Source organism: Mytilus galloprovincialis, chromosome 2 (genome assembly GCF_965363235.1).
Source record: "Mytilus galloprovincialis chromosome 2, xbMytGall1.hap1.1, whole genome shotgun sequence".
In the NCBI taxonomy this organism is placed as follows: Eukaryota; Metazoa; Mollusca; class Bivalvia; order Mytilida; family Mytilidae; genus Mytilus; species Mytilus galloprovincialis.
The window spans coordinates 89,841,360-89,868,240 of record NC_134839.1 but is presented as its reverse complement, the minus strand read 5'-3'; the positions used below and the strand labels follow the sequence as shown (position 1 = coordinate 89,868,240).

Genomic DNA, 26,881 nt, shown 5'->3' with positions numbered 1-26,881 from the left:
GGAGAAAAAAAAAAACAATTCAAATTACATAATATTTCATGAACAGTATTAACAGTGAAATATTGTCATATACATATTTCCTCTGTGAAATATTGTCCACTGAGAAGGAGATGACAAAATGTCATGGACAAGGACAGTAGTAATACGATTTCTTAATAAAAGGGGAGGGGGACAATACCTTTTTATGTTAACATGTTTTGGCCTTCTTCAAGGTGTGGCTAACTGTTATCCGAGATCAATTCAAATTGTTAACTGTTTTAATCCCAATTTGTTAACTTTTATCAGCATTTTTGCATTTGTTGTTAACTGGTTTTTTTTTTAAATCGAGGTATTGTTAACATGTTAATTGGGGTTCATGTTACTATTGTTTGTCTGTTTGTCTTTTTCATTTTTAGCCATGGAATTGTCTGTTTATTTTCGATTTATGAGTTTGATTGTCCTTTTGGTATCTTTCGTCCCTCTTTTTAAACGGACCCCCTATTGTGCCCCCTCATAAAATGTTATACCGCTGCAGAGACAATATATTTCATGGCGGAAAATATTTCATGGCTGACATAATTTTGTGTTACGCGTTAAAAGATGTGTACTGGGTAAGATTGGGTTCGACACGCGTTTGTATAGAAAGACATATATACAAATTTCCGGGTTGGAGTACTTGGTCATAAGTGTTCTTTGTTGTTTATGAACGATGTACTTTCTTTTCGGCTTTAGCCTTAATCAATAAAAAAGAAATTCCGAAAAGAAGGTCAAGGACTAATTATTTTTAACCAATACGGTGACAGAAAATATTTACTACGGGACACTGTTTGGCGGCAACCTCAAAGATGAAAATAGACACAATAACATCAAATTATTGACTAAACCTTTCTACTCTCAAAATTTCACTTACAGTTACTGCATTTATCAAATATATGAATCAATCTAATCTAAAATCACTCTGAAAACAAAATTATGAACTGCTTGGTGCAAGTATTTTGGATTTTCAAAACAAATGATCTCCGAATATGATGTCAGACGGCAAGGCGAGGGTATTTTAAAGTATAGATATGACGAAAAACCAGCGACATGACAAGAAAAGTAAGCCACTTGAAACTAGAGCTCTTGTGAATTTATTAGACAATAAGTACACGACCATGCATACTGCCTATTCCAACAAAAAAAATGTACCCCTGATTTGGCATTTTGTAATATCACTGGATAGAATTTTGTGAAACTTTCATATAAACTTACTCACATGATATACTTTTGCACCCGGAACCTATTGAATTCTTCATTTGAATAAAGATATATATACATTTTTACTTCACATTTACTATACATGCAATACAATTATACATGTCACTGTATGACTGTCATTTGCTATAATACCTGTTACCTGTTACCTAGTCTTTATCTTCCTCCTCTAGCAGGAGCTTCGCTTCTATAGCGTACTTCTAATTTGCACCCTAACCCTTACACATGGGGCACTCATAAAATCAGTATACGTAATTATTATATATTAATAAAAGTAACATATATATACAGCATGCGGACTAATCCATCACCATGTAAACGAAGTTAACTTTATATATTACACAGTCCAATCGTCCATGGCCGGTTCACTATTCATATCTCCATATCACATAGGCCAAACAATTGTACATATTTAACACTCCTGCCCTCGCATTAGCGTTTACTGTTCAAACACTATCCTTGTTATCTTAAAATCTAAAAACTTTCCACTGTTTATTTGGCAAGCAATTATTCCATATATAACACGCAAATAACGCACTTAAAATCTAAAATGACTTGATCTCTTACAAGCCTTGGATACGAGTTTTCAGTTCAAACACTATCCATCTCATAATATTGCAGAATAAGAATCACTATATAAATCCTGATACAATCCAGTAAAATGCAAATCAGATGCATATATGTATATCGTAATGTTATCTAATATGTATTATACTTTGGTTTTCCTTTATACCGCCTTTACTGAGAATAAATTTACTCAGACATTAAAAGTAAACGTTTGTGATATAGTTTGTAACACAGACCTCTGGTTAATGTCTCTATACGGACCTGTTCCTTATAGGTAAGAAAATGGTATGATGTACAGTCTATAATTAGATGTAAAAGATTCTCTTCATTATCAAATAGTTCTTGTATTAGCAAAGATGGCTTATTACAATCTACGAGAAAAGATTTCAGCTCTTGGATAAAGCGATTTCTTATGCTTGACAGCTTTTCACATTTAAGTATAAAGTGAGTTGTATCTTCTGGTTCAATGTTACATAAAGGGCAGCTTGCTGAGATACAGCTTTTTGAAAATCTAGACCTCTGATACTGAAGAATCATTATTCCAGTGGCAATTTTAACTTTAATAGCGGCCATATATACGGAGTACGGGTCAGTCCCACTGCTTTTCCAAATATTATGCACAGATCCTATGTTGGAATCATTAAAATTTATGTATTTCAAGGATGACTTTTCTTTAGCTTCCTTCTTTAAATTTTGTAAAAAATGATTATTTATACAGTTATTCACATGTCTATTCCAACTTATTTTTGATGGGGGATTCTCAATGATATCATAAGGCGATGGCAATCCATAAATTACAGTCAAATTGTGTAGTTTTGTAAACCAACTTCCAGATTTTTCATCTTTCATAGCTAATTGTCTAAAAGCAATTTCTCTTTCAACAGATTTATCATTTCTAATTATATTTCCAAATGTTTTCAGAATTTTCTTATGAATTTCTCCCTCTATAATATGTGTACCAGAGGTAATAAGCAAATTATTGGAAGAAGAGGTTAGGGTGGATCCTCATAAATGGATACTATTTTCATTTATGGGTATTATACATATGTACCCAAAGTCAGATAACAATTTACAAATTACAGGGATATAAAAGTTTGTATTTCATCATAATACATGTGGCTGTTAGTGTTATTATGCAAACATAGATAAAGTACATAAACCTCGCATCAAATGCAGATGATATTTACCGAATTTTTGTCTCCCAATTATTAGTGAAATGTCACTGTGTGAGTTAATTATCTATAATTGGTAGTACTGTCAATCACACATCTCTATTTTTAGGTCTTATATCGTTAATTGATTGCGTTAGATAAACATCACTTATACTTTTAAGTTTAGTTAAAATGAGTTGTGGAAATGTATGCTGTGAAGATTTGAATGACTTGGACATGTATTGATCTACATTTCTATAACGAGGGATAATTTTATCCCTCTATAGAAGGATTATTCCTCTATAAAGGTAAAAACACCATAAAGAGGGTTTCCCAACCTGTTTATTGATCATTCTAAGTCATGCTATGTATAAACAAAGTTTAGCACCAAAGGTTTCTTTTCTCAATGCATTAGTTTTGTGTGATGTGCTTCAAATTCACCATGGACCCCACCATGCATCAAACATTAACCAGGGAAAAGACTGATTATCTGTGTCTTTCACATTTGACAGGTCTGCTTTTGTGGATTGTTAAAAATGTTGTTTTCAAGCAACTTGTCTGCAATTTTTTATTTCTTTCTTGAAAATTGTTAGTAACCTTAGTTTACCTATTTTTCATGTTTTATCCATCAAGACAGGACCAATTATTCCCTTTGTATATGCCCATAACCCTCTTTTTTATGAACTTATACATGTATAATGAAGACTGCATTGCAAGTTTTGCACTAAAATTTTAGGAATGATGACAAAAAAGGAAAAGACATATATATGACCTGTTGTATTGTCATTCTTTATACATATTTATATCTTGTACTGGGTAAAATATTAATATTAAAAAAATGTTTAGACTCACCATTATGATTCTTCACACAAAAAGTTCTATAAAACCAACAAATAAAAAAATCTTAGTCTATTAATGAATATGAAACTGTTGATAACATTTTTTTTTTAATTTATAGAATCAAGCCCAAAAGGTAAAAGAAAGCTTGATTTCATTGAAAAGAAAAGAACAAAGACACCTTTAACAGGGAAAACTATCTTTTTGGATATCAAAGAAACTAAAGTAAAGAAACGGTTAGAAGAAGATATCATCAAACTTGGAGCTGTAAGTAGAATAATGTAATCAGTAACTTTTATTTTATTTATTTATGATAATTTTTTTAATACCACAGAATTGGACACGAGTAGAAATCCATTTTTTTAAACCAGCAATCAAAAAATGAAGTTGAAAGCAAAGTTGGTAATTATGCCTACCTGTCTGATTTCTGATAAGTTTCTGGGAAAAAAAAGACACAGGAGCCTGTAATTCGGTGATTGTTGTTTGTTGATGTTGTCTACAGATTTCTCATTCACTATTTGTACATAAATTCAGGGACAAAATTTAAAGGAAGCCCAGTCACCAATGGCTCCTAGATTTTGAGCTTGGTCCCTAAACTTTCAGGTAAATTTCAGTTGAACAAATAGAAACTAATTATGAAATATCTGGTCTGGTCTCCCAGCTTAAAAATCACAAGTTTAGTCCCTGAAATTAGGCCATTCGTTTTCTCGATTGGATTGTTTACGTTTGTCATTTCTTGGCCTTCTATAGCTGACTATGCTGTATGGGCTTTGCTCATTGTTGAAGGCCGTAGAATTACCTATAGTTGTTAATTTCTGTGTCATTTGGTCTCTTGTTGAGAGTTCTCTCATTGGCAATCATACCACATCTTCTTTATCATATACACAATGGAACAAGTGATCAGTAAGCTGGCGTCTCTTATTGACAACATATAAGTATGCCATTGGATATTTAGTATTCAGTACAAAAAGCTCACAACAACAGCTTAATTGATATTTCTTAGTAATGACCATTTGATTTTATTTTTTGCAGAAAGTAGAAACGTTTTTGAGTAAAGACATCAATTATTTAATAACTGCCAACCCACCAGCCAAACCAACAGGAAATGAAGATAAATATGGATCTCCTGAGAGTCCCTCCATTTCTACTCCAAGTCCATTCAACATGGGAGCATCCCCTTCACCAAGTAATCCAGAGAGTGTCAAAAATACAATCCAAACAGTTAGTTAATTTAACATACAGTTGTATATTAATTATGTAGATAGCCTAAATAGAAACCTGGAGTTGTGACTAACAGAATATTTCCTATCAAAAGGGTTTTGAATTTTGAAACATAAAGCCAGGGTTTTTTTAATTTGTTGGGGTAAGGATTTTTCACATGATAAAGTCCAGTAGGTTGGTCAGGGGAAAAAATAATAATGAATATTTGCCTATAACGAAAAAGACTCGTCCACTGGAAAGATGGGGATATTGAATTCATCAGTTATCATGCATTCCTTTTTCTCAATTTTCAAATGGATGAACTTTTCTTTTAATATCTATGAAACACAAAAATTCCAAATTGTTTGTGAATATCTATTACTCTTACTTGACGTCTTTTGCGTTTTGGACAGGTCTATTTCATCCAGGAGATGATAAACCTTACAGAATTGCGACAAAAAAGAAAAAGCAATCTTATTGTAATGGGTTTTAAACATAGGTTTCACTCTGTAACATTATTTTGATCAAACAACATTTCAAGGTCAGTTATGATTGATTTTCTTTGCCAGCTAATCCAGATGCTATGTCTAGCTCAACTAAGTTAGATTTCATGTTTATGTAATATTTACTTTGTGTTAATGAATTTAGCTGCATTGCAAGCCATTATCTTTTTAATGAAAATTAAAACCTCTTCAACAAACCGAGACACTAATGTGGTGTTCTAATTTTCCTATTTTGAACACTGAAATTCAATATAATCTTAAGTTCTAAAGTGCTTGATATCTATATGTGTAAAGTGTCTGGATTTTTATTTTCAGGTTTCAAGGGGGAAAGCCATATACAACAAAGCCAAGATTGCCACTAAGGTAAATAATTATATAAATTTTCAAAAACTTTATACATTTGTACAGCTGATCTTTTTGAAATGCCAGTGCTTGGTTTGTTAAAGGGCTGCCATCTTTCTGTTACAATTTGAACAATCATTTAAAATAAAAAAAATGCAATCAGTATACAAATGTTTATACAAAAGTGCTGAATCAAAACATGGTAAATAAAATGAAAAAAAAAACGCTATCTGTAAATTTTGTAAAAGATTATTGCATTTATGACCTTGATTCCTCACTTTTTTTTTGCAGAACAATATTGTCGTTGAAAATGCACAGAAATGGGGTGTTAAGATAGTAGGATTGGAAGGTATGGATATTTTTTGTAACCAATTTATAAGTCAAAGTTGGTTTTGCATATAACATTAAAAATAGGCTTGCATAATTTTAGGAAAGATTAGAACTTGTTCTAAATCTTTACTAAGGCACTGGCCTCTCTTACAACACGACAGCTTAGCTACTGTTACTAAATGTATTCATACTGAAATATAGTTCCCTATAGGTCTCATGTATGTGCACATAATACACATATGAACTGAAAAAAATGATATATTTTTGGAGCAGTTTTCAAGAATGTATGTAACTAAGGTGTGTTGATGTGCAGGCTTTTTTTTTTTTTTTATATAACATTTTGATTAGGTAATTGGGTATTGATACAATACTATAATGATTGACAACTGTCATTTTCACCAAACAATCAGAAACAAGGTGGACCTTTAATTACAATGCCCCACCTCCTAAACTGTCAATCAAATTGACCACATTACTTATCAACCTCAGTCTTACATAATTAAAACCTTCAATATACAACTGCAATATACAAGTATTTGACCTCATAATTGAATACACAAACGTATATATTAGATGTTTGATCTATATATAAGGATAATAGATTTATTTATTTCCTATTATTTTTGATCTACAATACATAAAGTGATACTGTAAATTATGTCTTGAAAGATAATTGATCAATGGATTAACAAGATATCTTTTAAAAAAATGAAATATGAATATAAATATGAATATATAAAAGCTATTCATGTAAGGCCTGTAATTTTCTTGATAAATTTCCAATATTCATCTGTAATTAATCAACAATTTAGATTAGTTCACTTATTTTTTTATCATTAGGAATTGGCTTGAAACAGTTTTAAAATTTTAAAATTTTTAATTAAAACAAACCATTGTTTATTAATTTATTCCCAATCAATCATCATGTCTATTTCAGTCTTTGAATTTTTATTAGAAGTGAATATATATCATGAAAGAATCAAAATATAAGTTTTTTTTAATTTGTTTACATTGAAAAAGTACATTTTCAATGCCCTGTTTTGAGAAATACTTTAAAAATTGATCAAAAAGCACTCTACAACTTTTTAATCTTCAATGTCATATAACCTATGTTTCAACTTACAAACTGCCCCAAAACAACATACTTAGATTATTTTTGTTGACACTTTAAAGTTCTTAGCTGTTGGTCTAGATTTTATGTCTTACAATGATAGTTGGAAGCATTTACTAGAAGAATTTTGGTTTGCAATTGTTGTTTTTTTTTAAACATGTTTAGAGCAGGCAACATTATTTGGATAAGATATAAACTGCAGTTTAAATAAAATTGTGCAAATTAAGAGACCCATGTTATTTAATTCAATGAGCTCATTTTATTCTCATACTGAAAATTTTTCAGCAATAGTGCTTTATTAATGTTCATTTTCCCCCACCACACCTTAACATGAAATTTTTCAAACTACTCTTCTAATTTTTCCATTAGTGATTTCCATCACTTTGATTTTGGTCTGTTTATGAACGTGAGTGATTTGATATATGTTGTTAAGGATGTATGTTATATTAACCTTAATGTTTATTGATGATTATATTTTGCAGTTGCCCAGAAATGGATACAGAAGGAAGTTCTGAAGTTACCTCTAGACACCAAGAAGGTTAGATACATTTATTACCACATTTGGCACTTAAGATATGATATACTAAATATTAACATGTATCATACATATATAAGAGTTTACATTTTTAGGCTCTAACCATGATGTATTTTTATTGCAATATCATTATACATCAGGTTAAGATCCAAATACTCTATAGTTCCGTTCAAATCTAAATCATTTCTAAAGAACAAATTACTTTAATAAGACTCATAAAACTTTATTTATATTTGATATACAGGTGTGTTGTTTCAGAATAGTTACCTCTTAAACTAGTAAGTATCACACTATAATCGATCTTTTCTCCAAACATAAATTATAACTGTATCAATGATTAGTTACAGAAAATTATGAGTCTATTCTAATATTTTAGGATTTGAAAGGGAAGAAAACCTGTTCCACATCCAAAGGAGATGAATTTAAAGGTAACCTTCCATCAACCAAAAGGGTTTCTTCTTTTTCATACTACCTTAAATATTTTGGGGACACATATTCATTGTACTGTAATAAAACTAAGTGTTACACATTTTTAGTGTGTCTTAAAATAACAAAAATACTGAACTCTGAGGAAAATTCAAAACAGAAAGTCCCTAATCAAATGGCAAAGTCAAATGACAAAACACATCAAACGAAGGGAAAACAACTGTCATATTCCTGACATGGTACAGGCATTTTCAAATGTAGAAAATGGTGCATTAAACCTCGTCTTATAGCGCTAAACCTCTCACTTGTATGACAGTCACATCGAACTCCATTATATGTACAACGATGCATGAACAAAACAGACATAACAGGTAAAATTATCAAAACAGGGGTACAGCAATCATCATTGTGTCACAATCTCAATAAGAAAAAACTAACAAATATTTAACAAAGAAGCACAAAAAGCATCCATCAAAGAGTGAAGTGTTTGGTTTGTCGGAATGTAAACGTCAATACGAAATAATTTTGTCATCCAAAGTATAAGTAAATTAAATCATAATCTCGTGAAAAAAAATCATGTAACATATCGTAGCTCTCATTAACATGCATCAGAATCAGATGTTCATTAGATATGGGGGGGGGGGGGGTATATTTAATACCCCTCTCCCCCCCCCTCCGCAATATCTAATGAACATCCTATTCTGATGCATGTTAATGAGAGCTATGATATGTTACATAATTTTTTTTCACAAGATTATGGTTTAATTCCCTATTATTAATTTTCTATTTTTAGATGGTGATGTTCCTTTGTCACCATCTTACAGTGTTTATATTTGACAACTCGCTATGCCCGTGTCGTGACATTTTGATTTTAACGAACGCAACCTATGTATTACTGGTAAATTATTAAACCAGGGATATCATTACCATAAATTAATTAAAACCTTAACTAAATTTTTCCAAAGATATAAAGATATGGTTTTGAAGTTTGGTTGAACCTGTAGAAAACTTATTTCAAAAGGGATAGCACGTCCTCATTTTTACGGAAATGTTGTTAACCGTGCCCTGAAATTTAGAAATGATCCATGTAAACTTGTCGCTCCTTTAAATAAACTTCAGAGATGCAACTAATCGTCGGACCTAAGGGGCAGAATTTATGCAGGTCCGGCAAAACTCGTAGCTGTGCAGGACCTGATGGCCGGCAATATTTAAGTCCGCTTGGGTCCGCCAAAACTGAAATCCCCGTCGGCCTCGGCAGAGTATTTTGTTTATAAAATTGCGATCATCTTTAATAAAAGTAAATGTCCTGTTCCCCCGCATTTTCTAACTCCAGGAACCAGTATTTCCGCCCAGTAATAGTCTTTCGTACCTTGTCCATCTCGCCCCGAACAATTCTCCATATTTCCGTCATGTTTTTTGTTTTAGAAATTCGCTCTCTAGGAAGGAGGTCTATTAAGCATAGTTGATAAGTTCAGGAAATATGTCATGGCCGATAAAATTTGTAAGTGGGTCGAAACCCGGTAAAAGACCAAACCAGTCACCTATTCAAGTTGATAAAGCTGTAAAGCGGTCTTTGTACGAAAAGGAGAAACGACCTGAAAGGTCATTCAACCCAAAATGGCAAGAGGGGAGATCATGGTTACTTTATAACAACAATGTGATCAATATTATGTAATGTATTATTCAATAAACTACAATTGTTATGAATCACAGGTTATTTTAAAATAATAATAATATCAACAAAATCAAAATTAACGTTTGTTCAATAGCATAATTTCATTTGATTTTTGAGTGAAAATATGGGTCTGGCAGAAATTTGATGGCTCTGGCAAAACTTGGTACCCTGTAGGCCCCATTGTCTGACAGGAAAAAAAAACTGTTTGCATCTCTGAAACTTATTCTAAAAGGTTACCTATTCAACACTGTAATAAGATCATTGAATATTGTTTTTATTGATATAAATATTGATTTTGTTATCAGTAAATTAAAAACTAACTAAATATTACTAGTATGTTATATGCATATACATATTCATGGATCTACAATCTGTCGATACCTGTAACTTGGGATTGCACAAGGTCATGTTTTTCTCTGGCTGTTTATGACGTCTTTACACTAAATCCATTGGATGTTGGATGTGAACGGATTGATAGTTTAGTCTTAGATGCATGATTTTTATGCCACACCTACGATAGTAGAGGGGCATTATGTTTTCTGGTCTGTGCGTCCTTCCGTCTGTCCGTTCGTTCGTTCGTTCGTTCAGGTTTAAGTTTTTGGTCAAGGTAGTTTATGATGACGTTCAAGTCCAATCAACTTCAAACTTAGTACACATGTTCACTATGATATGATCTTTCTAATTTAATTGCCAAATTAGACTTTTGACTCCAATTTCACAGTCCACTGAACATAGAAAATGATACAGCAAGTTTCAGGTTAAAGTTTTTGGTCAAGGTAGTTTTTGATTTAGTTGAAATCCAATCAACTTGAAACTTAGTACACATGTTCCATATGATATGATCTTTCTAATTTAATTGCCAAATTAGACTTTTGACCCCAATTACACGGTCCACTGAACATAGAAAACGATAGTGCATGTTTCAGGTTAAAGTTTTTGGTCAAGGTAGTTTTTGATGAATTTGAAGTCAAATCAACTTCAAACTTAGTATACATGTTCCCTATTATATGATCTTTCTAATTTAATTGCCAAATTAGACTTTTGACCCCAATTTCACGGTCCACTGAACATAGAAAATGATAGTGCAAGTTTCAGGTTAAAGTTTTTAGTCAGGGTAGTTTTTGATTTAGTACAAGTCCAATCAACTTGAAACTTTGTACACATGTTCTTTAGGTTATGATCTTTCTAATTTAAATGCCAAATTATATTTTTTATCCCAATTTCACGGTTCACTGAACATAGAAATGATAGTGGGAGTGGGGCATCCGTGTACTATGGACACATTCTTGTTTTATTAGTTGTTAGTGGCTTTGAACTAGCTGTCAGATAACTGCGAGTACTCTCAGATCTGTTAATTGTGTCTTTTTGTGTTGGGATGTATAAATACCGGGCCACGTCCACTTGTATTTTTGTCCATCTGATGAGTTAAACCTTTTTCAACTGATTTCTATAGTTCATTCTTATAATGTACTGTTATACCACTGTCCCAGGTTAGGGGGAGGGTTGGGATCCCGCTAACATGTTTAACCCTGCCACATTATTTATGTATGTGCCTGTCCCAAGTCAGGAGCCTGTAATTCAGTGGTTGTCGTTTGTTTATGTGTTGCATATTTGTTTTTCGTTCATTTTTAGCTCACCTGGCCTAAAAGGCCAAGTGAGCTTTTCTCATCACTTGGCGTCCGTCGTCCGTCGTCGTCGTCATTAACTTTTACAAAAATCTTCTCCTCTGAAACTACTGGGCCAAATTAAACCAAACTTGGCCACAATCATCATTTGGGTATCTAGTTCCATCCAAGATGGCCGCCATGGCTAAAAATAGAACATAGGGGTAAAATGCAGTTTTTGGCTTATAACTCAAAAACCAAAGCATTTAGAGCAAATCTGACGTGGGGTAGAATTGTTAAACAGGTGAAGATCTATCTGCCCTGAAATTTTCAGATGAATCGGATAACCTGTTGTTGGGTTGCTGCCCCTGAATTAGTAATTTTAAGGAAATTTTGCTGTTTTTGGTTATTATCTTGAATATTATTATAGATAGAGATAAACATAGAGATAAACAGTAAACAGCAATAATGTTCAGCAAAGTAAGATCTACAAATAAGTCAACATGACTGAAATGGTCAGTTGACCCCTTTAGGAGTTATTGCCCTTTATAGTCAATTTTTAACCATTTTTCGTAAATCTTAGTAATCTTTTACAAAAATCTTCTCCTCTGAAACTACTAGGCCAAATTAATCCAAACTTGGCCACAATCATCTTTTGGGTTAGTAGTTTGAAAAATGTGTCCGGTGACCCGGCCATCCAACCAAGATGGCTGCTATGGCTAAAAAAAGAACATGGGGTAAAATGCAGTTTTTGGCTTATAACTCAAAACCCAAAGCATTTAGAGCAAATCTGACATGGGGAAAAATTGTTTATCAGGTCAACATTTATCTGCTCTGAAATTTTTAGATGAATCGGACAACCCGTTGTTGGGTTGCTGACCCTGAATTGTTAGTTTTAAGGAAATTTTGCTGTTTTTGGTCATTATCTTGAATATTATTATTGATAGAGATAAACTGTAAACAACAATAATGTTCAGCAAAGTAAGATTTACAAATAAGTCACCATGACCGAAATGGTCAATTGACCCCCTTAGGAGTTATTGTTATTTATAGTCAATTTTTAGCTCACCTGGCCCAAAGGGCCAAGTGAGCTTTTCTCATCACTTGGCGTCCGGTGTCGTCCGTCATAGTCCTGCGTTAACTTTTACAAAAATCTTCTCCTCTGAAACTACTGGGCCAAATTAAACCAAACTTGGCCACCATCATCATTGGGGTATCTAGTTTAAAAAATGTGTCTGGTGACCCAGCCAACCAACCAAAATGGCCACCATGGCTAAAAATAGAACATAGGGGTAAAATGCAGTTTTTGGCTTTTGACATGGGGGTAATATTGTTCATCAGGTCAAGATCTATCTGCCCTGAAATTTTCAGATGAATCAGACATTTCGTTGTTGGGTTGCTGCCCCTGAAATGGTAATTTTAAGGAAATTTTGCTGTTTTTGGTTATTATCTTGAATATTATTATAGACAGAGATAAACTGTAAACAGCAATAATGTTCAGCAAAGTAAGATCTACAAATAAGTCGACATGACCAAAATGGTCAGTTGACCACTTTAGGAGTTATTGCCCTTTATAGTCAATTTTTAACCATTTTTAGCTCACCTGGCCCGAAGGGCCAAGTGAGCTTTTCTCATCACTTGGCGTCCATCGTCCGTCGTCGTCGTCCGTCGTCTGTCGTCCGTCGTCCGTCGTCGTCGTCCGTCGTCGTTAACTTTTACAAAAATCTTCTCCTCTGAAACTACTGGGCCAAATCAAACAAAACTTGGCCACAATCATCATTGGGGTATCTAGTTTAAAAAATGTGTGGCGTGACCCGGTCAACCAACCAAGATGGCTGCCACGGCTAAAAATAGAACATAGGGGTAAAATGCAGTTTTTGGCTTATAACTCAAAAACCAAAGCATTTAGAGCAAATCTGACATGGGGTAAAAATGTTTATCAGGTCAAGATCTATCTGCCCTGAAATTTTCAGATGAATCGGTCAAACGGTTGTTGGGTTGCTGCCCCTGAATTGGTAATTTTGAGGAAATTTTGCTGTTTTTGGTTATTATCTTGAATATTATTATAGATAGAGATAAACTGTAAACAGCAATAATGTTCAGCAAAGTAAGATCTACAAATAAGTCAACATGACCAAAATGGTCAGTTGACCTGTTTAGGAGTTATTGTCCTTTATAGTCAATTTTTAACCATTTTTCGTTAATTAAAGTAATCTTTTACAAAAATCTTCTCCTCTGAAACTACTGGGCCAAATTAATCCAAACTTGGCCACAATCATCTTTGGGGTATCTAGTTTAAAAAATGTGTGGCGTGACCTGGTCAACAAACCAAGATGGCCGCCATGGCTAAAAATAGAACAAAGGGGTAAAATGCAGTTTTTGGCTTATAACTCAAAAACCAAAGCATTTTAAGGAAATCTGACATGGGGATAAAAATGTTTATCAGGTCGAGATCTATCTGCCCTGAAATTTTCAGATGAATCGGTCAATTGGTTGTTGGGTTGCTGCCCCTGAATTGGTAATTTTGAGGAAATTTTGCTGTTTTTGGTTATTATCTTGAATATTATTATAGATAGAGATAAACTGTAAACAGCAATAATGTTCAGCAAAGTAAGATCTACAAATAAGTCAACATGACCAAAATGGTCAGTTGACCTGTTTAGGAGTTATTGTCCTTTATAGTCAATTTTTAACCATTTTTCGTTAATTAAAGTAATCTTTTACAAAAATCTTCTCCTCTGAAACTACTGGGCCAAATTAATCCAAACTTGGCCACAATCATCTTTGGGGTATCTAGTTTAAAAAATGTGTGGCGTGACCTGGTCAACAAACCAAGATGGCCGCCATGGCTAAAAATAGAACAAAGGGGTAAAATGCAGTTTTTGGCTTATAACTCAAAAACCAAAGCATTTTAAGGAAATCTGACATGGGGATAAAAATGTTTATCAGGTCGAGATCTATCTGCCCTGAAATTTTCAGATGAATCGGTCAATTGGTTGTTGGGTTGCTGCCCCTGAATTGGTAATTTTGAGGAAATTTTGCTGTTTTTGGTTATTATCTTGAATATTATTATAGATAGAGATAAACTGTAAACAGCAATAATGTTCAGCAAAGTAAGATCTACAAATAAGTCAACATGACCAAAATGGTCAGTTGACCCGTTTAGGAGTTATAGACCTTTATAGTCAATTTTTAACCATTTTTCGTAAATTAAAGTAATCTTTTACAAAAATCTTCTCCTCTGAAACTACTGATCCAAATTAATCCAAACTTGGCCACAATCATCTTTTGGGTATTTAGTTTAAAAAATGTGTGGCGTGACCTGGTCAACCAACCAAGATGGCCGCCACCGCTTAAAATAGAACATAGGGGTAAAATGCAGTTTTTGGCTTATAACTCAAAAACCAAAGCATTTTGAGGAAATCTGACATGGGATAAAAATGTTTATCAGGTCAAGATCTATCTGCCCTGAAATTTTCAGATGAATCGGTCAATCGGTTGTTGGGTTGCTACCCCTGAATTGGTAATTTTGAGGAAATTTTGCTGTTTTTGGTTATTATCTTGAATATTATTATAGATAGAGATAAATTGTAAACAGCAATAATGTTCAGCAAAGTAAGATCTACAAATAAGTCAACATGACCAAAATGGTCAGTTGACCCCTTTAGGAGTTATTGCCCTTTATAGTCAATCTTTATCCATTTTTCATAAATCTAAGTAATCTTTTACAAAATCTCCACTGAAACTACTAGGCCACAATCATCTTTGGGGTATCTAGTTTGAAAAATGTGTCCGATGACCTGGCCATTCAACCAAGATGGCCGCCACGGCTAAAAATAGAACATAGGGGTAAAATGCAGTTTTTGGCTTATAACTATGAAACCAAAGCATCTAGAGCAAATCTGACAAGAAGTTAAATTGTTAATCAAGTCAATATCTATCTGCCCTGAAGTTTTCAGATGAATTGGACAACTGGTTGTTGGGTTGCTGCCCTCCAATTGGTAATTTTTAAAGAAATTTTGCCGTTTTTGGTTATCTTGAATACTATTATAGATAGCGATAAACTGTAAACAGCAATAATGTTCAGCAAAGTAAGATCTACAAATAAGTCAACATGACCTAAATGGTCAATTGACCCCTTAAGGAGTTATTGCCCTTTATAGTCAATTTTTAACAATTTTCATTAATTTGGTAAATTTATGTAAATTTTTACCAAATATAGTTCTCTGTTACTAATGGGCAAAGTTCATTATAGATATAATTGTAAGAAGCAAAATTGTTCAGTAAAGTAAGAACTTCAAACACATCACCATCACCAAAATACAATTTTGTCATGAATCCATTTGTGTCCTTTGTTTAATATGCACATAGACCAAGGTGAGCGACACAGGCTCTTTAGAGCCTCTAGTTCGTAAATCTTAGTAATCTTTTACAAAAATCTTCTCCTCTGAAACTACTGGGCCAAATTTAACCAAACTTGGCCATAATCTTCATTGGGGTATCTAGTTTAAAAATGTGTCTGATGACCCGGCCAACCAACCAAGATGGCCCACATGGCTAAAAATAGAACATGGGGGTAAAATGCAGTTTTTGGCTTATAACTCAAAATCCAAAGCATTAAGAGCAAATCTTACAGGAAGTAAAATTGTTGATCAGGTCACGATCTATCTGCCCTGGAATTTTCAGATGAATAGGATAATCGGTTGTTAAGTTGCTGCCCCTGAATTGGTAATTTTCAGGAAATTTTGCTGTTTTTTTGTTATTATCTTGAATATTATTATAGATAGAGATAAACTGTAAACAGCAATAATTAATATACAGCAAAGTAAGAACTAAAAATAAGTCAGTATGACCAAAATAGTCAATTGACCCCTAAGGAGTTATTGCCCTTCATAGTCAATTTTTAACAATTTTCTTAAAATTTGAAGATTTTCAATAACATTTTCCACAGAAAGTACTGTTATAGAGAGAGATAATTGTAAGCAGCAAGAATGTTTAGTAAAGTAAGATCTACAAACACATCACCATCACCAAAACACAATTTTGTCATGAATCCATCTGTGTCCATTGTTTAATATTCACATAGACCAAGGTGAGCGACACAGGCTCTTTAGAGCCTCTAGTTAACAATTTTCATAAAATTTGTAAATTTTTACTAACATTTTCCACTGAAACTAATGGGCCAAGTTCATTATAGATAGAGATAATTTTAAGCAGCAAGAATGTTCAGTAAAGTAAGATCTACAAATACATCACCATCACCAAAACACAATTTTATCATGAATCCATCTGCTTCCTTTAATATTCACATAGACCAAGGTGAGCGACACAGGCTCTTTAGAGCCTTTAGTTTATTTATTGTTTTACATAAAAAAGGCCGTTAGTTTTCTCGTTTAAATTGCTTTACATTGTCTTATCTGGGCCTTTTATAGCTGACTATGCGGTATGGGCTTTGCTCATTGTTGAAGGCCGTACGGTGACTTATAGTTGTTAATGTCTGTGTCATTTTGGTCTTTTGTGGATAGTTGTCTCATTGGCAATCATACCACATCTTCTTTTTTATATTAGGCACTATTTTTGTGTCTCGATACAATTGTACACCAATTTAGAAAGAATTAATCAGTAATATTTCAGAAATAAATGCGTTCTTTTTCAATTTCAGTCATAGTTCAATGAGCTAAAATATATCAAAATCTGTGTCATAGCTTATTTACTCTTCCTTGACCATAACTTATTTATTGTATAGACAGATGTCTGTTGTTAAAGACTGTATGTTGCCCTCTCTGTGTCTTATAGTTATTTTTGTTGTTCGATTGCTTTCTCATTGACATAAACTTCATATCATCTGTTAATAAAACTTCATATTATAGTCACAGTTTTAAAAAAAGATTGAATACTGACAAGTCACTTTATGAATACTGACAAACGCTAGAATGTTGAAAAATATATTCTTGAAAGCTTGTAAACCCAGAGTGCAAACAGATAAACTTAATGTTCATAACAATTATACACATTAAAGATTTGTAGGGTAATCAATTTAACATGATCACTTTCTTAACTTAACTTTTCTTTATTTTTGTTTTTAGTTAAAAAACTAAAGAGGCCCTTTTTAAAGTTTGAAGACACAAGTCATCAGTATAAAATTGTATACAAACATCTGGAAACATGGCCGCATGTAAATGTAGACACACCCAAAGGTAGCTGTCCGTTTGATGGTACCAGAGTTGGGAAGGATGACGAGTCCGTGGGGGACAGGAGAGACAAGATTGGGCTACCCAACATAGAAGTACATTCTGAGGATGAATGCAGGGATAATACATGTGATAGCAACACACCCATTGATGGGTGAGTGGGTCTTTTGTTTAGCTAATGAATGAAATGAGATCAAATTTAAAATGTTTTGTTTAGCAGCTATTTGAATTCTTGTATTTCTTACAAATTGACTACTCTTTCACTCAACATCATGAAAAAGTTCATTTGTTTCCTTTGGTAGAATTAGCCAGAAAGGAAAAAAAAACGGAAAAAATAGAGATTACAAAAGTACATTGATTGAAAGTAAATAAATGGGGCCGGCTGTTTTGTTACATACAAATATCAAACTGCTAAAAGATAAGCCTTGAAAAAACAACCAGATTTATTCCAAATGAAATTGCTTCATATGCTTGCCTATGAAATGGTGTTTCAAACAAATGCTTACATTTTTCCCTACTAACTTTAAAAAAATTGAGCATATAGAGAGTAAAGATAAATAATGATCTGCATCACCATATCTTATTGTGCTTTAGTCATGATTTTTACCCATTTTATAGCGTTTTCTACATAATCTATAAAGCTTCTATATATAGACAGATACTGTAAACGGCAATCACTATTCTTAATACAATCTCAACAAATAATATAGATTATTGCTCTTTTCAATTAGTGAACAGTATATTAAGTTAAAAAATCTAATGTGATTTGCCAATTTGATGAAATTTCCACGACAGCATTCAAAGACAGCAAAGCTAATATCAATGAAATCTTTCTGTCAAACTTATTGAAATTTTTCACACTAAATTATTTATGACCTTTATATATTGCTGTAATGTATGTATGGTTTATACCTTAAAAAACCTCCATGCTCTGAAAACACATTTAAAGCTGGTCTTAACCTAATTTTAAACGAAAATAAAGTTGCCTGTTTTCTACATAACATCTAGTATTTGTGTTCTGCATTTTAATTGTCCAAATTGCAAATACAAGATGTCCATCATTTTAGGTTTATATATTGAAGTGAAAGATTTATAAGACATTAATTTGTAGGAAAATAAAAAAATCTGACAGTATTATTGGTCCAGTAAGGATTATGACAGCAGGAGATATTAGACGCAAAGCAGAGCGAAAGAGATTATTAGAGAAGAAACGTGGATATTGTGAATGTTGTCTCATCAGATATGAACACATAGATCAGGTTTGTTCAAATGAAAAAAAGTGTATACCCCAGCTTAAAAAAAGTGGGAGTATACTGTTTTACCTTTGTTTGTCCCATGAATATTTTGTCACATTTTACTCAGGAACTACTGGACAAGGATTTCTGAAATTTGGTTTCAGGGTTTATATAAGTCAGTTGGTTTCAGGGTTTATATAAGTCAGTTATATTGTGTGATGCGTTTTCAGATTCATCACTCAAAAACTTCCTGTTTACTGAACACTTGTATCATTTTACACATGATAGCCAATTTGAAAATTTTTGTCACATTTTTCTCGGGAACTACTATACAGGGATTTCTGAAATTTGGTTTCAGGGTTTATACAAGTCAGCTATACTGTGTGATGTGTGTCAGATTAATCACTCAACAACTTCCTGTTTACCGATATATTTCTTCAGGGGTATCATCAGTAAGCACAGTTTTACTTGTTAAACCTGCTTAAACTTGACTAGATTGAATAGGTTAAACAAAAGACTTTCTACGCGTCGTGAAGTAAACTCAATTTGTGACGGTAAAAATCTACTTTTTATGTAGGCCAAGCTTTGAATACAATACAATCTCCTGAATGATCTGATGAACACATAGAAAATGCTTGTTATACATCATAAAATATCATAAAGACTTTCATAGTTTTAAAGGGCATTATATTGATTTACTGTACATAAACTCTTACACAGCAAAATGTGGAAAACAATTTTGATTTACAGACCGTTCTTTGCAGAAAATGTTTTTAAAAAGTGTTATGATATTAAGTTAGTATTGTTAATTATATTGCAGCATATCAAGAATGAGCAGCATAAGCAGTTTGTTAGGGATAAAAAGAATTACGAATCATTAGATATTCTTATAAAGAATGGTTCAAACTGTAACACAGCTAAGTTTTTACAGAGAACTCTTACTACACATCTGAGAAAAGGCAAGACCATAAGGTATATAACCAAGAGATAATATAATGTTTTGTAGGTGAAAAAAAAAAAACCAACTTTGCATTACAGAAAGATCTATCTTGTTCCTTTATATGCATTGTATGATAGTGTAAAGGTCATGATGGATTGGTACTTATCCATAATAAAACTTGAGTTCTCATATTTGAATTATAACATACTAAAATGTCTATCCAAATTTAAAAAATCCTAAAGAAACATTAAACTAGTGTTGGATAATCGGTTGAAATTACCAACCGATTATCTATTACAATCGGTTGACAGCAACCAACCGACTATCGGTTATAATCGCATCATAATACCTTGCCCTTTTTTTAAAATGAAATCGTGCATTTAGTCTCATTGTACATGTCTAATGTGTATATTCCATATCATTGCAGAGTTTATATATTCATATTTGATCTTTTGTTTCCTTTTCATATTCTGGCATACTAAATTATAATCCTGGTACCTTTGATAACTATTTATTTAGTAATTAAAACAATGAATTAATAAGAATCAAGATTCATATTGAACATATTTTATCTCATAATTACAACATTAATTACCAACAGTGACACTAACATTTCTTAATTTCAATGGTGTAACTCACAATACAATTTCAATATAACATAGCTGTATAAACATTTGAATGCTTCTAATTAAGAAAAGATCTATAACGTTTTTAACTTTAAGAAATTTAAGATTAACAGACAAAAATAAAACAATGCATTTGCATTATAATATATACAGTAAACAAAGGGGATTAAGCCAATGTCTGTTAATTCGTGTAGAATGCTTTTTATCACTTTTGTGATCATTAATTTTTCTGTCAATTGTGTCATTCATGGGTCTGAACTTATAATTGCAAGAATGCGGAATTATTAGATAGTTGAACCGTATTCGATTCGTGATTCTTATATTTTTCAATATGGCGGACAAATTTCGGAAAATTTACAAATTAAACTATGTTTGGCAAGCAATTTGGAATGGAATATGACGTTTTTGATGCTACAAATGGAAAAAAAAAACATTATTAAAAGGCAATTTGCAACACGTTCTAATGAAGCAAAGAAATTATTTTGTCTAAAATCAGAATGATTTTATGTACACTCTCAAGTATTAAACAAGTACCGGTATTGAAAGAAAGTATTTCATACAAAGTTATTAATTTTAAATAACATTCCATCAATCTGCAAATATTTATAGTCAATGCATTTGTCACGTTTATAAAGAAGGAAATTTGTTATGTCTTTAATTACAGGATGTTTGACATTGTTATTGTCATTGATCCTGATACTTTTTGTTATTATTTGTTTGACTGCGCATATAAAATGCAAATCGCAAACGGACCGGAAATTGATAAGCTAAAAGTCCGGAAACTTTAAAGACAATCATCAATTAAACAAAATCCCAATCGATTATCGACATCGCCAGGCCCAACCAACTGATTTACGACTTATTCCGATCATCGCAACAACACTACATTAAACAATACATGAACTCATTATAATATATCAGCATTTCATGGGTATTTTAGACTACTGTAGAAGCCATCGGATTAGCTATCAAGATGATCTCCATACATTTCCAATGGTCATAGGATCTGATGTAAACATATAGATATATATAAATATAAATACAGAGGCAAGCAAGGACAGTTTGATTTCAGATCATAAATTTAAAAAATAGATAAATCATATTTTTTTCCTGTTTTATAAATGATGTTTTTGTGGGCAGAATTAAGTCAACGAAAAGGGTTCTTCACAGTGGATGCAAGGTTCCATTTTTAAATGTTGACATCCTTTAAAATAGGTTTAATATTTTACTAGCAAGCCAATAATGCATCTGGGATGTTTTAAGGCTAATCTTGTAAAATTGGACCAAACTGACTGCTATAACAAATAACGTAATATTATTTCACAATTACACTTTTACAAAATATTTGAAATTAAACAAAAATCATAGGTTGATTATTTTGTTAATTTGAAGCTAATGCTCCTATGATAAGCCTGCACACAAATCAACTAGATATAGTCATATTTTTTTGATAAATTTCCAGTCTTTGTTTTATATCATATATCTACTCTGGTAAGACTTTTTTTAATCCCGTTGCATGATTAAAAAAATCTCCGATATTATTAAGTTGCAAACCAATGCTACTTATCAAAATGTGAATGCCTATAAACAATTTACCTGTATAGTGAATTAGTCTCATTTGACCAGTAAACATCAGCTGTCAGCTACTCTATTAGATACCACTGTTAAATATGATTTTTTTATTGTGGTATTTAAACTTATATCTACTGTAAACATATTACGATTTTGTTAGGAAAATAATTTGGCCACAGATAGAGATTAAACCTAAATATATATTTTTTTTTTAAAATGAAATATATAGCAAAGTATGAAGTAATATTCCTGGTAGGTTTAACTGCTAAATTTCAAACTTATTTGGGAAATGTTAAGTATGTACTATGAAGAAGCATGGTTTAAAAGTTTTTATAGAAATAAGTTCTTAGACATGTTAGGTGCAGTATATTTTGTAGTTTTTTTGGAGTACAAAATGTTAAATTTATTATTCTGCAGTTAGGGCTGTTTCATTCATTTACACATGGTACACATAGAAGGCCCTTTGAAAATGGAGTTACAATCTTTAGAGGCAATTTGTGAACTTCTCTTACAGTTTCACTCTATTTAACACATACCAATAGCAGCAATTGCAAAGTACCTTCTATGGGTCCCATGTATTTTTTATAGAGCAACCATTTTTAAATTGATATTTGAGAAGCATTTTTCAATGTAAGAATAGGGCTCATAAAGAGAATAGTGATTAGTTCAAAAAATTCTATTCACAAACAGCAAAATTTGAAATAATTTTCTATTTTGTTTATATTTCATTTTCATTATTTTTTTAGTGAAGATATAGATACATCCATTCCTGAGGCCAAACAATGGACCCCAAGAAAATCTGCTGCAGCAAAAATTGCAATGAAAAAACAAAGAAATGAAAGAAAGGATGACATTACTGTAAAGCAGAAAAATCATATTTCAACAGTTCGACAACCGGGAGAAATTATAAATGTCAAAGAAAAGAAAAAAAGTCTTAGAAAAACTGAGGAAAATGTTATTGATAGTAGTAAAACTCAGCAGGAAGAAAGTTCTATGAATGAAAAGGAATGTCCAATTACATGTATAAATGGCAATGAATCAAATACAAGTACTCAGGATAGCAAATGTCAAAAGTCAGAAGTGAAAAGAATGGAAGGAGTTACTAGTAGAATTGAATGTGAAAGGGATATGGTTATTGACAAACTAGATGACTTGACTGTCAATAGTGAGGTCCAGATAAGTTTATCAGCTTTAAATGTAAACTCATCTGGAATGAATACCAGTTTAAATGAGGACAGCTTTCTAAATATGTCATCTAAAGTAATAAAAGATAATCAGTTGGCAATGAGTAAAAATGATATGAAATATAATAATGGTTCTGTTGATAAAATTGTTCAGGATGATGAAACTTGTATACAAAATGGACCAACTACTAAGGGAGATAAAATGCAAAACAATAAAAAAGGCAAAGATAAGATAAAACAAAGTTGTGCTAAGAATGACAAGTTACCACATTATCATAATGTTAATGAAGCAAGAAATAACAGAGATAAAGTAATCAGCTGTGAAAGTGTAGAAGTGAAGAAAGATAATGAAGAAACATCCCAAACAAAGGTCAATATTGAGAACCATTATGTTCCAAAAGCAAAATCATTCTTTATGCAGCAAAATATGTCACTATGCCGGGTAGACTGGGGAGATTTTAAAAACATTGAAACACAAGATGCAAAGGTTGTGGTAAAAAGATGGTCACAAAAGCTTGAAACGTCAAATCAGCCATTGAAGAAGAATATTACAGACAAAACAGAGAAGGTTGACTTTAAAGGTGCTGACTTGACTGAAAAATCAAATTTGTCAAACAATGATAGAGCAATGGCCAACAAGAAAACCAACCATAAAGTATCAAATGATAAGAAATATTGCCTGGAAAAAACTATTTGTACTAATGAACTTTCAAAGCAGAGTCCTGCCAGAAAGGTTAAAGGTTATAACAAGACACCAATGTTGTCGCCAATTCAAAATGATTTACAACAATCTAAAAACAATAAGATTGATGTTTATGATTTCAAAGATACCCCACAGAAGTGTAAAGATGTATATGCTATGAGTAGTGAAATCAGTTTGATTGGCACAAAATCCCCAAAATTAAATAGAAAACATAAAACACCTTCATCAGCAAATAGAATGAAACTACAAAGTCATGAAAGTAGGAAATTTAATTCAGGTAGCCCAAGAAGTGGAACAAGTACAACCCCCGGATCAGCAAGAAAGAAAATGTGGCGCAAACCTAATTCCACACCAAAATCTGCAAAGTTTGATTCTAAAAAACTTAAACGGTTTAAATTGCCAGTTGATTCTCTAAGTTCATCCAACACAGATTCCCGGTTTAAATCAAACACATATTTAAAAGAAACTTGTCAGGATTTGAAAACAAGTACAAAGATAAAATCAACTGAAACTGTAAACAAATTACTTAACAAGAAAAACCATACAGTTGTAAAGGTAGCTAAAGATGTGAGTGGAAATGAGAAAAACAATGTCTCATGTGGTGGAATGTTACGAAAAAGAAATAAGAACAAAAAATCACATGAAACAGAAACAAACATTCACAAAACCAAAGATATTTCATTAGAAAAGAAGAAATCCTGTTTGCCATATGGCACTGAAGAAGTAAGCCATAGAGCCAGTCCTTTACCATCTAGTGTGAAACATACATGTTCTGATAATAAAAGATATGAAACAGAATGTGCTCCTAGTACTACAAAAAAGAAACCTGCTATAAAACGATTGAGTCCATCCAAACCATTTAATCCAGATAATACATTGGGGACTATTGATCAAGCAAAGAACACTAAAGAGAAAACACCCCAAAAATCTCAGAAAAGTTTGCTTCGTAATTCTGTAATAAGTCCCAGTAATAGAAAATCACCAATGAAAATATTAGTTTGGAAGGCAGCAAATCTAGATATAATAAAATCAAAAAAAGTAAAATTAAATACAAGTTGGTCATTACTTAGTGATAGAAGTGTTGGGAAACTACTTGCCAGTGATGATGGTAATAATGAACAGTTTGACGGCTTCTCTAAGGAAGATATCACAGCAGAAAGTAGTCTTGATAGTGATGCTTCGTTTGTGGAAACAACAGAAATAGATATGGATGAAAATTCCCATCAGGAATGGGTAATTAATGCAGAATTAGTCAATGAGGACAGTAATGATATACAGGATCTAGTTCCTGTATTTACCTCTCCTGGAAAACGTTCTGACTCCTCGTGGGGAGATGCTTGTGAGGAATATATTCAGTCACAAATCTCTTTTAATAACTCAAACACAAAAAGTATGTTAGAAACTTTCTCTAGTCCAAAAAAGTTTTCTCCAAGAAAAAGAAAGAGACTTTGTAGCGAAGAGGACAATACTTTCTACAAAAGTGCTTTACACTGTTCATTGTTAAGGTCACCAAATCCCAAAAAAAAGAGGAGGAAAGTACTTCAGGATGGAATTGAAAAAGTTGACAATGAAATAGAATTTAATCATTTAAGTCCACAAAAGCTGAGAGGATTTGTAAGTCCAGTCAAAAACTGTGATGAAGAAACAATGTTTTCATCTAGTCCATTGAAAGGTGTTTGTAGTACATCCACTCCATTTAGATTGGTTTCTGGTATTGAGGAGAGCAAATTAAGCAGAAGTGCCCCTTTAAATTTCACATGTAAACAAAGAAAGTCTTGTGAGAAGTTGAAATTTCAGAAAGAAACAGATAAACTTAATCATCATAATAAAAACACGAGGAGTGAAAAATCCAAAGATAAAATTAAGGCATCAAAATTTACTGTGAAAGCTGAACATGGAAGAAGTAGGTCACGAAGTAGAAAATGATTTATAGTATTTGTAAACATGGTAAAGCTAATCGATCAATAGATATAGGAAAAAACAAGTTGAAAAAAAATGATCTCACAACCAGGTACTAAGATAGCTTGTCAATTTAGTGGAGTCCTCCATTGCACGAGTGCATACACATATATATGCATTTGAATTCAAATTACCAGCATGACCAGTCCACAACAGCTTTTTAGCTCACCTGACCTGAAAGGTCAAGTGAGCTTTTCTCATCACTTGGCGTCCGTCGTCCGTAAACTTTAACAAAAATCTTCTCCTCTGAAACTACTGGGCCAAATTTAATCAAACTTGGCCACAATCATCTTTGGGGTATCTAGTTTAACAAATGTGTCCGATGACCTGGCCATCAAACCAAGATGGCCGCCATGGCTAAAAATAGAACACAGAGGTAAAATGCAGTTTTTGGCTTATAACTCCAAAACCAAAGCATTTAGAGAAAATCTGACAGGGATAAAATTAATTATCAGGTCAAGATCTATCTGCCCTGAAATTTTCAGATGAATTGGACAACCCGTTGTTGGGTTGCTGCCCCTGAATTGGTAATTGTCGAGCCTGCAACTTTTGTTGCAGAAAGCTCGACATAGGGATAGTGATCCGGCGGCGGCGGCTGTGTTAGCTCACTTCTTAAAAGCTTTATATTTTAGAAGGTTGAAGACCTGGATGCTTCATACTTTGTATATAGATGCCTCATGTTACGAAGTTTCTGTCAGTCACATGTCCAATGTCCTTGACCTCATTTTCATGGTTCAGTGACCACTTGAAAAAAAAGTTCAGATTTTTTGTAATGTTGAATTCTCTCTTATTATAAGTAATAGGATAACTATATTTGATATGTGCGTACCTTGAAAGGTCCTCATGTCTGTCAGACAGTTTTCACTTGACCTCGACCTCATTTCATGGATCAGTGAACAAGGTTAAGTTTTGGTGGTCAAGTCCATATCTCAGATACTACAAGCAATAGGGCTAGTA

At 32.6% G+C, this 26,881-nt stretch overlaps 1 protein-coding gene across 1 annotated transcript; it reads left to right on the top strand.

Annotated features, from left to right (window-relative positions):
- Positions 1–772: 772 nt before the first annotated feature.
- Positions 773–26,033, top strand: LOC143064807 (uncharacterized). The gene is made up of 11 exons (XM_076237924.1): positions 773–1,077; positions 3,910–4,055; positions 4,821–5,009; positions 5,807–5,854; positions 6,125–6,182; positions 7,757–7,812; positions 8,186–8,237; positions 17,601–17,859; positions 18,817–18,964; positions 19,761–19,912; positions 22,825–26,033. The coding sequence occupies exons 1-11, from the start codon at positions 1,047–1,049 to the stop codon at positions 25,889–25,891; spliced, it is 4,206 nt and encodes a 1,401-aa protein (XP_076094039.1). The 5' UTR covers positions 773–1,046; the 3' UTR covers positions 25,892–26,033.
- Positions 26,034–26,881: the final 848 nt, after the last annotated feature.